At 62.7% G+C, this 15,619-nt stretch overlaps 1 protein-coding gene across 1 annotated transcript in view; it reads left to right on the forward strand.

Moving 5' to 3' along the window:
- LOC119098093 (decaprenyl-diphosphate synthase subunit 1-like) overlaps positions 1–15,619 on the forward strand; it is a 34,872-nt gene that overhangs the window by 16,416 nt on the left and 2,837 nt on the right. Inside the window, exons 2-5 of the mRNA XM_037221021.1 lie at positions 1,465–1,626; positions 3,850–3,986; positions 6,050–6,191; positions 14,054–14,101. Of these exons, the coding sequence (XP_037076916.1) occupies positions 1,465–1,626; positions 3,850–3,986; positions 6,050–6,191; positions 14,054–14,101 (489 nt within the window). The remainder of the gene's footprint in view (positions 1–1,464; positions 1,627–3,849; positions 3,987–6,049; positions 6,192–14,053; positions 14,102–15,619) is intronic.

Consider the following 15,619-nt stretch of genomic DNA (forward strand, 5'->3'; position numbering starts at 1 on the left):
CCCCTGCCCAGACCGCTGCCGAGACCGCTGCCAAGACCCCTGCCTAGACTGCTGCCGAGACCGCTGCCAAGACCCCTGCCTAGACCGCTGTCGAGACCGCTGACAAGACCCCTGCCAAGCCTACTGCCGAGACCACTACCGAGAGCGATGGCGTCGCAGTGGCACCATCGGCAGACACGATGGACTTTCGATCCTGAGCCCGAGTCGGAATCTTGTATGTGGCGCAAATATTTCACAAGCCGGATGACGACAAACGGCATGTTAACACTCTTGCCATTGGCCAGAGCAGTCACATGCGTGGATAATAGCCGACAGATGGGGCCAGTGCTGGCCGAAGCGCTGCTCCGTGGGTGGCGGTGACCGATCACGCCGCCGCCTCCGCCGCCTCCGGCGCTGTCCCCATTACCGGCCGGGAGAAATTCGCGCGCGCGCGCGCGCGCGCGCGCGGTTACTCTTCCGTCGGCTGGGCGGTATAATGGCGCGCGCTGGCGCGCGGCCCCTGGTGCGACCTCGTTCTGTGCCTGCGACCGGGCGAACCCCTCTCTGGCCTGGGCCCGCTGTCGCCCGCTGGAGCGAAGCGACCGGTGGCAGAGGCGTCCCGGCGCCGCCGCGCCGCTCCATTTGCCGACATACGGATAGCGTCTGCACGGGCCGGGGGTGGAATGGGAGGATGGGGTCAGGTCGCCGCGCGGTGGCGGGAAAGACCGATGGTTGAGGGAGCGAGAGAGGGGTCAGACGGCTCCGGTGCATGCCAGACGCCGACGGCCGGGCTGGGGCCGACAGCGGCGCGCCCCATCGCACCCGCCGGGGTATCACGAGAGCGTGGAGTCATTTCTGCGAGACTGGGACCACTTGGTGTGCTATGCACTGAAAATCCAAACCCTGATATAGTGAAAAGGCTGACATTTTTAGGACCGCATTGTCAATCTATTTACGTAAGATGCTGAGCACATACCCAAGGTGTTCATGAGCGCGTCCGGCGTGTGCTGACCAATAATAGTTGACTTCAACTTTGTGATGCGGTTCGGCACATGGTTACCTAAACGGTAGCGTGGCATGTTTTCACGGCATATTAGAACTGGTATGGCACTTCACAGTGCCCGCGTCTTACCATGGCGTGGGCATTGGTCACGCCGTCAAAGTCATATATATTGACATCTGGTCACAACATATGACATCTGACATCTGAGAGTCTGAGTCAGACGTCGTACAGCGACATCTGACATGTCGTATGTTGAACCCGGTGAGGTCGGTCAGTTTTTTCCGGGATTAAATAGCCCAAGCATTGACTCACCCTACTCTGTGCGCATCCCTTGCGACCCCTGGGACCCTTTCTGGCCCTGAACTCATTGCCCTACCCCCCCCCCCCCCCCCGCCCCCCCCCCCCCGCTGACACCTCGGCTGGCGCCTGCCTGACCCGGATGACGGCGAGCTGCCCTTTGACGGTGTCTCTCCTGCCGACAGCAGCCGCCCGGACCTGGCCGGCGTGACCCTGCGCGCCGCGTGCTCTCCACCTCGGCGCCGGCGCGCTCCATCCAGCAGCCGGGCGCCGAGGCGCGCGACGAGCCCGACACGAGCAAAACCACCGAGGACGACATCCGACACATGTTCACCGACATAGTACAAGTGAGTGGCGTGCGGGCGGTCGCCTTGTGCAGCATTGCGAAGCAACGGTGGACCGGCTGTGCAGCATTGCCGAGCGGAGTCGTGGGCTACTGTCCTGGGTGTTGTCCTAGGCCGAACAGGCGACATTGCATGTATAATGAAGTGTCCTGTGTCGGGTTGCATGCCACCGTTGCGGCGCCCCAGACGGGAGTACCGGTTTGGCGCCGGCTGCAGCGTGGGGTGGTGCATCCCAGCTGGCGGGCGGAAGGCGCCGCCCTCGTAGCTGCTGGTAGTGACGGCGCCTCGGCCCGACGTGGCGCTCCGCCTGCAAGTCCGGAGGTCGTCCATCAGCGTCTGGCGCTGCCGCGTGCGGACACTACCCGTCGCCGTGGCGGCGCGGCACCAGCGGATCGTGCGCCGAGCCGGCGGCGGCTCTGCCGGTCAGCTGCCGCGCGTCGGTGGTGCCGCGCCGGCCAGGCCGGGGCCGTAACGGTGTCGGCAGCGCCACGGGCGCCAACGCGGCGCACGAGCCACTGCCGGCCGGCGCGGTGCGTACGTACCCGAGGAGACAGCGCGGCGCGGGCCTGTGGTGGCTGATCGGGCGGAGGGGCTCCGACGCGGCCGATGGGGGCGCGGCGCCGCACGCCGCCGAAAGATGCGGTGTGTGGCCCGCAGCACCGCCGAATGTCGGGGATATCGTGTGCTTCCGCTCCAGTGCGACTGCTTGATGCATGACAGCCGCTGTGAGGACGGCGCCACCAGCGCGTGCTTGCTGTCGCTGAGGCGTAACACGCCGTAAGCTAAGCGCGCTAAATCTTATTGAGCTGCTCCTACGTAATACTTCGGCGCATGCCTAACTATTACCGTTCCCGTCATCTTGCCAACTGATCAACACATTGCGAGATCGTCTACAGCTAGGTGAGTGTTGATCTATGGGCGGCGCGCATGCTCCATGCGAGGGATCGCGACGACTTAGAGTAAAGCGATGATCTCCCCGGCAATCCCCGAGGAGCAGACCGGGGGTTCAGGGCGTACCACTGGCGGTGTCTGACTCCACCACGGACGGCGATTGGTCGTGAAGTCCGGCGGAGTCGCGCGCACAGCCCCGCACCGCGCCGTCCCTGCGCCGACACTCGCTCCGTAGGGATCCCTGATCGATATCAAGTATGGAGGCTTCCCATGCAGTGTCAGCGTACAGTCTCGGGTTTGGGACCAGTCCGGCAGGGACCGGATGTTCCAGATATAAATGACATATCTCACTTATACAATGATCAGCGCAGAGCGAGAAGCGTCGTGTCGTATTGCCGCTGTGGACAGAGAGAGGTCAACATCACCGTCGTCATCGTTGCATCCACCAAGAACAAAGTGAAATGCACGGCCGCAGTGAACAGTCCGCAGAACACACGGAACTCGCCAAGAACAGAGGGAAATACATTGCTGCCACGAACAGTGTAACACAGGGAGCTATGTTCTACAGTGATGCTTTGCAACTGCTACATTGCAGCAGTCACGGGGCCTCAGCACGCCCTTCATGCCATCGGTTTCAGAGGTCGTAGGGGCCGCTTGCTCGCCTGACAGCTTTGCGACGCTATCGCACGCTGGCACGCGGCAGGTGTTGCCGAACTGGTCTTTCTGGTGTACAGATGGTCTTGGTTGCAAGCGAAGCCGTCAGGCGAGCCATCTCAGTTGCACGACCGGACCTGCCTCACTGAGTACCAGCTTGAGCGGCGCCTGCACCAGTCGATGTCGGGCTCTGCAGCGGCTTGTGCGCGTGCAGGCTCAGTGGAGCGTCGGACAGAGCTGCGATCCCCATCAGGCGGAGCCGTCGGGGCGCCGTGGCTCTTCCCGGCGTCTGCCTGCGCTCCCGACTCCGTGTCACCCTGCCCCTCTCGGCGTCCTCCCCTCGTCGTAAGGTGATGCTGCTGCCGTTCGTCTGGTCTGTCCTCCACCGGTTCCTCCCGCTGTCGGCCCCTTCTGTGGACGTGTTCCCCTTTTTGTCCGTCCTTCGGCTGTGTCTGCCTTCGCGTGTTTCCTCTTAACCGCCCGTCATCGCCTGCTCTAATGCCGTTCTCTTTGCTGTATTATTTCCTATCCTCTGTCCACTTCTGTCTCCGTCTCCTCGCGTCCCTCTCCACCGCATGTCACCACCTCTCCTCGCATCCTGCCTCCCCCCTCCCACCAGTGTGGTGTTGGAGCGGCCTGTCGGCCTGCGCTCGCGTCGCTGACACCCGCCCGCTGTTGCAGGAACTGTCCACCACCGACAACCAGCTGCTCAAAGACATAGCCAGCTATTACTTCGACGGCCAGGGAAAAGCCGTGCGGCCGATGATCACGTGCCTGACGGCGCGTGCCATCAACTCACACGCACACCCCCACAGAAGGTGAGCTGGCGCGCGCCGCGCCGTTCCCACGGCCGTGCGCCGCTCGTGACTGTGGGTCGGGGCGCGTGGCAGCATCCACGCCGACTCGTGACTTGCTGTTCTCAGCTCGTGCCGGGATGGTCGTGGAATGTGGGCGGCGGTCGGCTCGCTGACGGGCGCGAGCTGTGTTGGGTGTGTGTGTGGGGGGGGGGGGGGATGTGCTGGGACGTGGTAAGAGAGTGTTTGTGCGCGCGGACGCTTCGGGATGGTGAGGTGGAGGGGCTGACCTTGGGCTGTCGCCTCTGGTCTCCTCCAGCCCGCGTAGAGGCTCAGAGACAAAAAATCCGGGTGTTTCAAAATGTTTGTCCAGGAAGATTGGGCAACCCCATCTTTACGCTAACTGAAACTTCGACCGATTCGTTGTGCCACAGCTCTCAGCGGCTTGCACAATTAGCGGGGGAAAGTTGTTTCAATCTGCCGCATGCTAGTTGGTGGACTTCGGCGAGGCTCACCACCTACCGCGTAAAGTACTACACCGCAGACTTCGGAACCAACCACTGAAGCTGGCCGCGTCGGCCGGGGCTCGGCGGCGGCGGCGGTGGCGGCGTCCGGGCCTCTCCCACCGGCGGCCATTGCGCCTGTCACGTCCTACTTGGCGCGGTGGCGTCTCTGAATCGGCGTCGGCGCCGCGCGCCGCGTCTGTGTCGACACCGGCGCGCCATCATTAGCGGGGGCCACCGCCGGAACAGAGCGTACCGGCTCAGTGGAGGCCCGGGCTGGGTAGCCGACCCGGCCCGACCCGGCCCGTCCGCCACCGCCGGCGCTCCGGGCACGGGCGCGGCGCGCGGCGTTGGTACGCCCCTGCGCCCTGATGCTGTTAAGTGCTCTGGTGCTCGGGTTAGAGTCTCGTAACGTAGCAATGCTGTCATCGGCCAAATGGCTCCGTTGCTGGGTGAAATAGCTTCGTTTGCGCAGTTCTGGATGAGACTACTGAAGCGGCATGTCGTCCACAATGCTCGAGCCATTTGCGCGTTTATTCCCAGGCATAATCACATGAATTACGCACGGCGCTTGTTGGGCACAATCCACCGGTGTTTTTCATGAGGGCGCGAGCGGGCGGCCGTTCGCAGCCGGGCCGGTCGTCCGCCCGGGCCGGCCTGCCAGTCGCGTGGCGCGCCCTTCTCGGCGGCGCGCCGAGCACACACCGCACAATACAGTGGCCGCGGCACGCGCACGGCGCCCATTCACGCCGGCCGACACGGTGCTTTTTGTGTGCTCGGCGGAAGTACACGTCGGCAATAGGAGCAAAAAAGGCGGCTCGTGGCCGGCCACGGCACGCAACGGCCGCCGGCGGTCGGTCAAGGCCGCGCCGGTGGTCAGCGTGCTGGCTGACGACGCGGCGCGCGCGCTTCGCACACAGCTTGGCGCGGCGCCGATCACTATTCATGAGGCTGTGGCGGTGCGCGCCGACGCGGCGACGCTTGCGCCATCGGCCCGGGGCCGCGGCGGCGTCCGGTCGAGCCACTTTGGAAAGCGACCGCGGCTGCGGCGCCGGCGCGGGGCGGCCGGCCGGCCGGCGCAGGGGCCGCTGCTGGCGACTCTCTCCGACTCCGACCCCGGCTCGCGCCGGCGCCCGTAAACAGCCGGCCACGCCGCCTGGCCCGGTTCCACGGGCCGCGTGTTCCACTAATGGCGGGGCGCCGGCGGCGCGGCCACCGTCCCTCCGCTCCATCAGCGCGCGCGACCACCTCCGATTGGGCACACGATCGGTCACGGCCGGCGGCCGATCACCGGGGCCCGCCGCCGCCGTCGCCGACGACGGCCCGACGGCGGCGCGCTCCGCCCGCGTCGCGCCCGATTTCACCGCGTCGGCGCGCCGCAGCGCCATCCCTGACCCGGCCGCCTGACGCAGGTGCCTGTCGCCACCGCCCACGCTCGACGCGCCCGCCGCCGCAGGCCCTGCTGCTGTCCGCCTCCCCTGACGGGGCCGGCTGTCGCGGTACCGCCGCCATCGCCCACCCCTGACCTGTCGCACGCCCCCGCCGTCAGCACTGACCCGTGACCCATCTGATGACCTGCGGCAGGTTCCTGCTGCCGTCGCAGCGGCGTGTGGCCATGATCACGGAGATGATCCACACGGCGTCGCTGGTGCACGACGACGTGATCGACGCGTCCGACACACGCCGTGGCAAGGCCAGCGTCAACAAGTACTGGGGCCAGAAGCGGGTGAGTGTGCCGGCGGGGCGGCCGCGGGCCGGGGTCACGCAGGTGAGGTGCCGCACGCCGCCGTCGGCAGTCGACGAGCGGTGGCCCGGCGACCTCAGCCGCCGGCGCTCAAAGTGGGTTAACAGCAAGCCCCGCGGTTAGCCGCCGGCGGTGGGACGAGCCCCGGCTAGCGGGCCGCCGGTAAGTGGGCCTGCGGCCGGCGCGTTCCGCCCAGACGGCTGCGCCTGCTGACGGCGCGGGCCGCTGCCGCCGGAGGCCTACAGCGGGTCCCGGTCCGGCCCGGCGGCGGTCCCGCCCCTGGCACCACTCTGCGGGCTGGGCGCCGGCGGCTGGCTGTGCGAGTCGGCAGCGGTGGCAGCGGGACGCGTTCTGTGCGCTGCTGCAGTCTCCGCCGGGATGCGGCCGCCCCAGCGTTGCGGTCTCCGGAGACCTCGACGCGGCGGGTCGTGTCTGGCCGGCGCACGTCGCGCGATCACGCCGCGCGTGATCCATCGTCAGATTGTGGGAACGCGCCGTGTGCGATCGAGTGACGACATGTACCACACGTGTACGAGTTTGGCGGCGAAATACCGACCACACGGAAAATGGAACAACATTCCGGTCGCGTTTCGAACATGCGCGTACCTTTCTCCAGCCCCGTTTCAATTATATTCAAGGCTTCTCGCTTCGGCTTAGTGATGAATAAGTGCGCAGTTTGTACGCTGAATCACCTGATAGGACTGTTGGCGGTCATTAGGGTGATCCATCCGCCATCATCCCGGTAATTTTATTGTTCCGCTGTCGTCAATGGCGTTTCTTGTCTCACCCATTTTCGTTCAAGGTACTTGTTTAAATTTAATTCTGCGTCACCCGCATTACCAATATCATGGCATTTCCTGCGATTCAATTCTAAGAGGAAAGCATTTCGTGCGTATGGTGTCGGCTTGTTTTCACATTAAAGCTCATTGGCTTTGCCTTGTGAATGTTGACAGTTATTTGAAAAAGGGTTGCCTAGAGGATTCGCTACAGCACAACTCCGATATCTCTAACCAGATATTTGATGCGCTTTGTTTCACCTAATCTTAAGAGATTCTCATATTGTAATGCCGTTTAAAAAATCCGCACGACCGAGAAGTAAGCGAGGAGACCAGTTGCAGCTGTAAATCCTTTCTCACTTCATTAAAAGCTGCTTACATTTTCGATGTGGCACCATGATATCAGCTCCTAAAATTACTGCGTTTGTGCCTAAAGATGAATGAGTTTGGGCTTGGAGATCTTCGTACTGCATCCGCGTCCGATTTTAGGTCACGCTGTGTTCCTTACGTGAAGTCCGTGACATGACATAAACGCGCACTCCTGTTGGCGAACTCCGACTATCCACCAATCTCAGCACTCTGCCTAGTTAACATCACCTGTTAGTCAAGCAAGCACATTCCCGACCGTACCCATCCCGGCATCTCCGTCTGTGATGACGTCACGGCTCAGTCACGCCCCCCCCCCCCCCCCCGCCTCTCCCCTGTGACCCAGCCAGCGCCGCCACAAGAGTCGCGTGTCCGGGTCAGCAGCCGCCGCCGGCGCCGGTGGCGTCTGCCGCCCGTTGAAGCGAGCGTCGGCGGCGACGACGGGCGGGCGGCGCCGCGACGTCCGCCGTAGGCCGCACGGCCCCGCCCGGCCCCCGCCGCCGGCCGAAAGTGACGCCATGTGCGCCGTCCACCGTCGACGCGCCGCGGCTCGGATCCGGGAAAAGTGAAAGTCCCGCCTGCCGGCCGGACGTGGCATCTGGGCCGGCCGGGGCGCCGTAGAAAGTGTGGGGAGGCGGCCGTGGCCAGGGGCAGCGCGCGGCGCACGCGCAGCATACTCATGCGCCCGCCGGCCCTCGGCCGGCTCCGTTACAACACTCGCCGCGCCGTCATTCATTTTCTCTGCGGCGTGATACGTCAGGCAGCCGCACGGCGCCACTCTCCCGCCGCCGCCGCCGCCGCCGCCGCCGCTGCTGGTGATGGAGATGATTCTCTGCCGTCGCTGCGGATAATGACCGGTGCTGCTGACGGACACCGGCGCTGATGATGCACGCCTCCGATGATGGACACTGCCGATGATGGACACCGATCTTGATGCGGATGCTGATGGGCTGACGTCACTGCTGACGGCTGCCACGAGGAATGGTGGTGTCGGTCGCCACGGCTGATGGCGATGGCCGCCTGCTGATAGTGACAGTCCTTTTCTTTTGACGTTATAACGCCACCGCTGTTGGAGAAAGAGGAGTCAGCGGTGCCGTAGAAAATGCCCACTGCTTTTAAGGCGTTTGTCGCCGCTGTCCATGATGATGTCATCCACGTCTGTTGCTGCTGATTCCACACACCCGCCGCTGCTGCTGCTGCTGACGGTGCCGTCCAGTAAAGTCGTGTGATGTGAGCATCTTTGATAGCGCGGTGACAGAGCAAAGCTGTAGATCGATGGTAGTGCTGCGCTGTACCATTCGTGGCAATTTATTCCGCAATTGATGTATATGATATGTCTGATAACGTGGATAGAGTGGATAGAGTTGGCCGGTGATGAAGGCGGCCGGCTCTTGTGAATATGCAATTGTGAAGGACGTAAATGTCATCATGGCGGCTATGAATGTCTCCGGAATCATCACTAGACGCTTTTGGGGATCGCACCGGTGGGTCAACGCAACGAACGTCGAGCGCCGCCATGTTGTCGCCGAACACGGCGGTGCAGGACCCGGCGGTGTCGGCAGCCGCGGCCGCCGACGGCGGTGACGTCAGCCGAGCGTTTTCTCCGGGTCGAGGCAGCGCAGATGCGCGGCCATTTTTCGCCGCTGGCCACCGCCGAGCCGGTCTCGGTATTCACGCCGCGGGCGCCCAGAAAATGGGGCAGTAAGCCGCTTGGCCGGGCCTGGCTGGCGGCCGCGGTGCGCGCGGTCCGGACGGGCGGGGCCGGCGCTGGGTGAAGGTCCGTCGCGAGGCCCTGTCCGACCGGCGGCCCGCGCAGCCGGCGGCGCTCGGCGCTGAAACTGGCCCTCGTCGCGGACGATTGGGCCACACCGCCGCCGGCCTCGCCCGTAACGGCGGCCTAGGAATCCGGCGGGCGGCTGCGCACACCGCGCGGATTCGTAGCCGGAATGGATGGCCGCGAGCTTTCCAGAGTGGCTGGGTTTCTCTCCTTCCGCCGCCGCCGGCGGTCGGCGCTGGATGGTGGGTACGAGCCGTGGGCGGGCGCGCGCGCCGCGCGGACCGTTTCAACGCGCCGCACGGAGGCCGGCCGCCCGCTCGCCCGAGCCGTCTGGAGAGGGCCCACCGAGAAATAGCCGGAGGGAGGGCAGGGACGGGTGCCTTTTGCTCGGAGGGAGATGGTGTCCGTGCGGGGGAAAATGCGGAGGACCAAGACGATCTTCCGTTAGACGCATGTTTGGAATATAGTTGCTCGTGGATGGCGTAGCCCGTCATCATTGTGACCGTCGCAGCGCATTGGTTTTGGTCTCCTGGATTTTCTGAGTGCTCACTCACTGCTCACCCACGGCCGCTCACCCACTGCTCACCCACGGTCACTGCTCACCCACGGCCGCTCACTCACCCCTATCGTCTTCAGCACTACGTGGATAGAGTAAGCCATGACCTAGGTCACAGCCATGTAAGCCGCGCCCTTGTTGTGTTGAGTGTGTACTCACCGTGCTGCTGCGGTGAAGTTTTTTTGTCTGGCAGCGTGTGGTGGGGAGCAGTTTCTCGATAACGCCGCCCCGAGATGTGGTCGCCCAGGGTCGTGTTTCAGTGACGACTCGGGAGCCCAGTGGTTACCTTGGTGGTGTACTGACCGTGACACGGTGGTCGGCTTCCGTCTTCTACTGGCGTCTGGGCACGGATGCTCGCCGTGATCAGGCGAGGTTTATTGTGGCGCCAGCCTTCTAACAGACGTCCAGACAACGTACGCTGAATGGTGCACACCGACTCCCTGATAGCAGATGCATCCGTGTTCAGCGAAAGATCAAGCTGTTCACACTGGCTTCCAGACTACCTATACTACTTCCTACCTGACCACTTCTTCCAGACTACTATCGGCCTTTCTAGGCGTGACGTCTTGTGACTGGAGGACAGGGACTGAGGAGACGCAAGCATAAAGGCGCATTCAATAGCAATTATTCGCTGAATGCCGTCCCAAAACGGATGAAGGATGTCTTTTTAACAGGCCGAAAAATGAAGACATTGTGGGACGAAAGTGACAAGCGTAGCGAGAGGACGTTACTTTACGCCGAGACATTGGGTGGCAGCACGCTTTCATCACAGACGTCGGCCGGCGGGTGGTCGGGTCGGTCCGTCGGTCGGCATCGAGGGCAGGCGCGGCGGGCAGACGGCAGCTGACGGCGCTGCTCCACTGCCGTTATACCGCGTCAGCTGCCGGACACGCGTCTCGCGGGCCCGCGCCGGTTTCGCCACGAGCGCGCCGCGTTCGGCGCCGGCGGTGTCGCCTGGCGCTCGGTGGCGTCCGCCTGAACTCGGCGCCACCCGCATGAGCGGGGCCGGGTGGTGCGATGCGGCGTGTCGCCCAGCTGATGGCCTCGCCGGGTGCCAGTCGGGCCTGTCGCGCCCTCCGAGCCGTGGTCGGTTACCGGCCGGACGGACGGTTTCTATAGCGAGTCGTTGCTCCCACTCGGCTCATCTCCGTATAAACGGTCGGTGGCCGGCTCGCCGCACGAGGTATGCTGACACCACGGCCGCCGGCGCGCGCACGGAGCCGACAGCGCCCACCGACCCGGCCCGTGCCGCCACCCCCGACCCGGCGCGCTGGCGGCGGCACGCGTGCAGCGCCCGCCGGCGACGCTCGGCGGGCCAGGGGTGGCGCGCGCCCAGCCCCGGCGTGAGGTGAGCCAGCTCGGCCTGGTGAGGGCGATTGGGTCCGATTGCTCGCGGGGCGGGCTCGACTCTGGCCCACCTGGCCGTGTGTGGCCTTGGCTGCAGCTGCAGCGCTTGCGGCGTCCAATCTGAGCGGTCTGCACCGGCTCTGGACCAAGAGCAGCAGACAGTGCACAGTAGGTCGCCTATCTGCCCGGCGGCGGTTGAACAGCTTGCAGGGTGGTATCTTCTCGCCATCTGCTCGCGCTTGGGTCACTGGGGTCCCTTCCCGTGGATGGCATTCCTCTGGCTGTGTGTCATGTAGTGCCGCTTCCATCCGTCCCTCTGTCGATGGTTTGCCATCCAGTCTATCTTCATGGTCGCCTTCCCAGGGAACCAAGCGCCAGCGGATCCGTCCCCACTCGCCATCTCACCGGACAGTCATTAGATCCGCTCACAGAGCCGTATTCCCACTGTACCGCGTCTCTCCGACTTGGTCACCGTCATAGTCTTCTCACGGAATCGGTTGTCACTGGATCAAGTTTCTGCATCGCGTTTCCGCCGTACGAAATGTCACTGGATCCATTCTCCGCATACTCTCCCCCACTAGTGTTTGATCATTGGTCTCCCATCTCCGGCTCCACGTCTCCGTCCTCTCGAAGTGTCACTAGATGCATCACCAACGTACGCCTTCGCGCTAGACCACGTGGCGAAGGATGCGTCTCGGCGCCGCCTCGCCGCTGGACGAGGTGTCACTGACTCGGGTCTGCGCCATCGCCGGGCCGTTGCCCAGGTGCGGCTTGGCCCGCCCCTCCTCATCGCTCACCCCAGTCGCCTGCATTCCTGGACCCGCCCTCATCACGCGTCCTCAGCGGCCGAGTCATTCAGCCCCTCCCCTCATCGCATGCCCGGTACGGCGAGCGGTGCCATCGGCCGGTGGCCATGGTCTGTTGGCGGGCTTCGCTTCCTGGCACGTGATCGTCGTGCCTGCACCAGGAGTGTCGCCGCCGGCGTCAGGAGTGGGTGCTCCGGCGCCAGGAGAGTGTGTCCGCTGACACCAGGAGTGTCGCTGCCGGCGGTGGGGCAGATGCACTGCTATTTGTCGCTGCAGGAAGTGAGGGACGGCACGTGAGCGGGCAGGGTCGCCATAACAACGCAGTGGGCTTAGAGTGCGGCGTGTGTGCAGATCATGGGCCAGCCACGGTGGCGATCCAGCGGCCCCGGCATATGTGCAAGTGGCTGGTCTGTTCAAGCAGTCCTCGGAATTGCAGAAGCAGTGCCTTGAGTTATAATGGAGATTTGCTCTTTTCTAAACTTCTGGTACTGTTAACGCATTGGAGACTCAAGTAACGCCAAGAGCACCATAATTGTGTGGGATATGATGTGTAAAAGCTATGTCATGCGACATGAAATGTAGCATGACAATGGTATGATATAGATCCATCATACACGAATGAATATGATTCATGTGCTATAGTTTATGGCCATACTCTAGGTAAGAAACTCTTGGTAAAGGTTATGACCACACTATGCGTAAAAAAAGGAAGAAATAAGGAACTGATGCTGTCATGATGGCACTGACCGCTATGACCGCATCATCGACTGCATGTCTGATGCAGCGCGGTAATCTGAGAACAGCGTCAGCCTGCGACTTGCTTTCGCCTGGCGAAAACGAATGTATCCATCTAGCTTGGCCTTAACGGACATAGTTCGCGTGCGACTAACCAGCAGAGCCTCGTCTCCCTGGCACAGTTATCCGATTTACTGTGGGAAGACGCCTGAAGGTACTCCGTGTCGGCCGCGTCACCCGGACGATCTCATGGCGCGTCCAGTTTTCGCCGTTTCGGCGCGAGCGGCGGCCATGTGCGGTCGCGCCGGCCGCCGGCGGCGCGCGGGCGCGCGCGCGAACGCCGTCGGCGCCGCTCCGCCAGCAGGCGTCGATTGAGCCATCTGGCGGTGGTCGGCGAGAGGGCGGCGCCGCGCCAGACTGTCAGCCGCCGCTGACGTAACGTGCCAGCCCAGCGCCGCCTTTCGTAAGGCGGCACGCGCGAGCCAGACACGCCGCAATGGGCCCGGCCGGACGTCGGGGTGTCGGGAGGCGGCGCAGGTCCGACGCGACGGTGGCGCCGCCGCCGTCCTGCCGGCGCGCGGCCGAGGCTCGCACCGATCGGAGCGTGTTTGGTGCTGTCCTGGGGCCGAACGCAAGGTGAACGTGTTTACATCAAACCGGCCTTGAGGAGTGAAATGCAGATTCCCACGGCTCATCGCCTCATCAGGGGTCAGGAGACAGATGCCTCGAAATTAATGAGGCCTCTTTGATGCGCCGCCAGCGGTGGTCTCCGTCACCCGCAAGGCAACAAGATATGCGTCGTAGTGCGACGCGATGCTTGAACTGGATGGATGGATTTCAGTGGCCAATCTTATAGACATGACATGCGAATGGCTGATGTGGATAGCCATGAGCGTTGCTGCCATTCGCAGCATTACTGGGTTCGTCCAGCTGATCGTACCGGGCCGGCAGTGCTGTTACATGTCATTAGGTAGCTGTATTAATACAATAACCTTGAGTGCCGCGTGCCTGTTGCGTTGCGCCGTGTCGCTTGTTCATACTGGTGTTACCGGTGCCCTATAACGGCATGCCGTCCTCGGCGAATAAAGTATTGCTGAGCACTAGACTCGAACCCTAGCCCCTCACCGCGCATCATCGCCAGGACTCCGGTGTTGTGTATGTCACTGTCTCAGCAGGCTTCGTGCGACAAAGTCGTAACGGTCGCCAGTCTGGTGTGCAGCGTACTGGCTTTCCAGGAGGACCACTAAAGCGTATGATTGCCACAGGCGGTAGTGCCATCACATCAGGAGCTAGCTAACCTTGGTGATGAAGCCGTTGCTGTTCATATAAGTTTGCCTGCGCGATGTGATGGCTGTAGAGCTGCGACGATGGCACATGTGCGTGGGGGAGCGGCGCCCCAGAGCCCCGCCCCTTCCCAGCCGTGACCGCGTCAGATGCCCGGCGCCGGCCTGTCTGACCGCGTGTGCTCGCCTGCCCCGCAGGCCATCATGGCCGGAGACTACATCCTCTCGGTGGCCTCCACCATGTTGGCGGAGGATTCGGAACGATGACGTCACACTAGTTCTATCTCAGGTGAGTGTCACATGCTAGCCACGTGATGCAAGGTAGTGGGAATCCGTGAGGTGTGGTGATTATTTTACTGCCGTGGCAGAAGCCGTACTTTTGCTAGCATACTCATGACCGGCGTTCTAGCTCAGTGCATGCCATTTTGAAACTTGCGTTTACAATTAGTGAGTGGGATGAACGATAATGGAATTGGGCCCAGACAGTTTGATATACGGGAAACCATGCTTACTTCCCGGCCGTGCCCCCGGCCGTTTCCGCGTTCATGTGATAGAGATGGTATGAGGTTCCTTCCTGAAATGGAGTGCATTGTCCCTTTTTTAAGCTGGAAAGAAGTTAGGGTGTTGTTTGAGCTACGCCGCTGCTTATGAAATCCGCTATCGTGCATATGATTAGCGTGGGAAGGGAGGCATCTTGCGACGTTTGTCGAATGAACTGAATGCTCAGTCAAGGCTATTATTCAACGCTGCACTGCCAACCACTTGACGGCATGTCCAACTGAAGAGCAATTTGCTTGACTACTTAGCACACGGTCCAGTGTTTAGCTGTACGTCTGGTAATACGATGATAAAACTTATTGTTGCGAATTAGACACTTTAAATGAGCTACCCGCCTTGGCATCCAACGGATGGACACTTGTATCAGGTCATTTAGCAGACAGTACGTGCTGGCATTACTCCGCGTTTGGACCGTTATTTTGCGCGGTTGAAGTCATTTCGAGAAAAATGATTGCGGTTGCCATTGGGCCTGTGCCATCTTGATCTATGCTAACTAAAAACTAACTCAGTTTTATGACATGAACTAAGTCAGTTTTTGTGGCGCACAATCTCCAAAACAGCTTTGCGTTTTCGGTACATGCATCACACAACGCAAAGCCTAGCCTCAGGGTATTGGGAACGCATGTGGGACAGACAGTGAGTTGGCGGGCGATTGTGGTGATATGCAAATACACGCTAAATCTGATAGCTATCGGCGCAGTGGCGAAACCCAGCCGCCATCGTGTGCATGCACCACGCGACAAAACTATCGCCCATTGCGCCACAGCGGCGAAGGCCCGGCCGCGGACCGCGGCGGACGTGAGTACCGTGACGATGCAGGGGGCACAGGATCAGGATCCCGTCGCTCGTGACCCACATGGGCCGTCCTGGCGCGTCCCTGTTTTCGCCGAGCGCCGTGCAAGGGGAGCGTGGGGAGCATCCTCGCGCGCCATTATCATCCCACTGGCCGGTCGCCGCGGCCGGTAACACAACGGACAATGGGGCGGTCTTCGGCATCCCTCGCTGCCCTCCGCCGCGACCGGCCGCTGCTCTGGACTGCCGTGCGGCCGGGCACAACATGTTTTCCTCCTGGAGGAGGGAGGCCCTGCCGCGAGGGCGGCGCGCATACCGGGGCGCGGGCTGCGCGCTGGCTCCGGTCCTCGGACGCACTCCGTCCGTCGCCAGTAAGCCGCGCGCCGGCTGTCGGCCCGGCCTGGCGTCTCGCTG

The sequence above is a fragment of the Pollicipes pollicipes genome, unplaced genomic scaffold (assembly GCF_011947565.3).
Source record: "Pollicipes pollicipes isolate AB1234 unplaced genomic scaffold, Ppol_2.1 Scaffold_4740;HRSCAF=5597_pilon_pilon_pilon, whole genome shotgun sequence".
Classification (NCBI taxonomy): domain Eukaryota; kingdom Metazoa; phylum Arthropoda; class Thecostraca; order Pollicipedomorpha; family Pollicipedidae; genus Pollicipes; species Pollicipes pollicipes.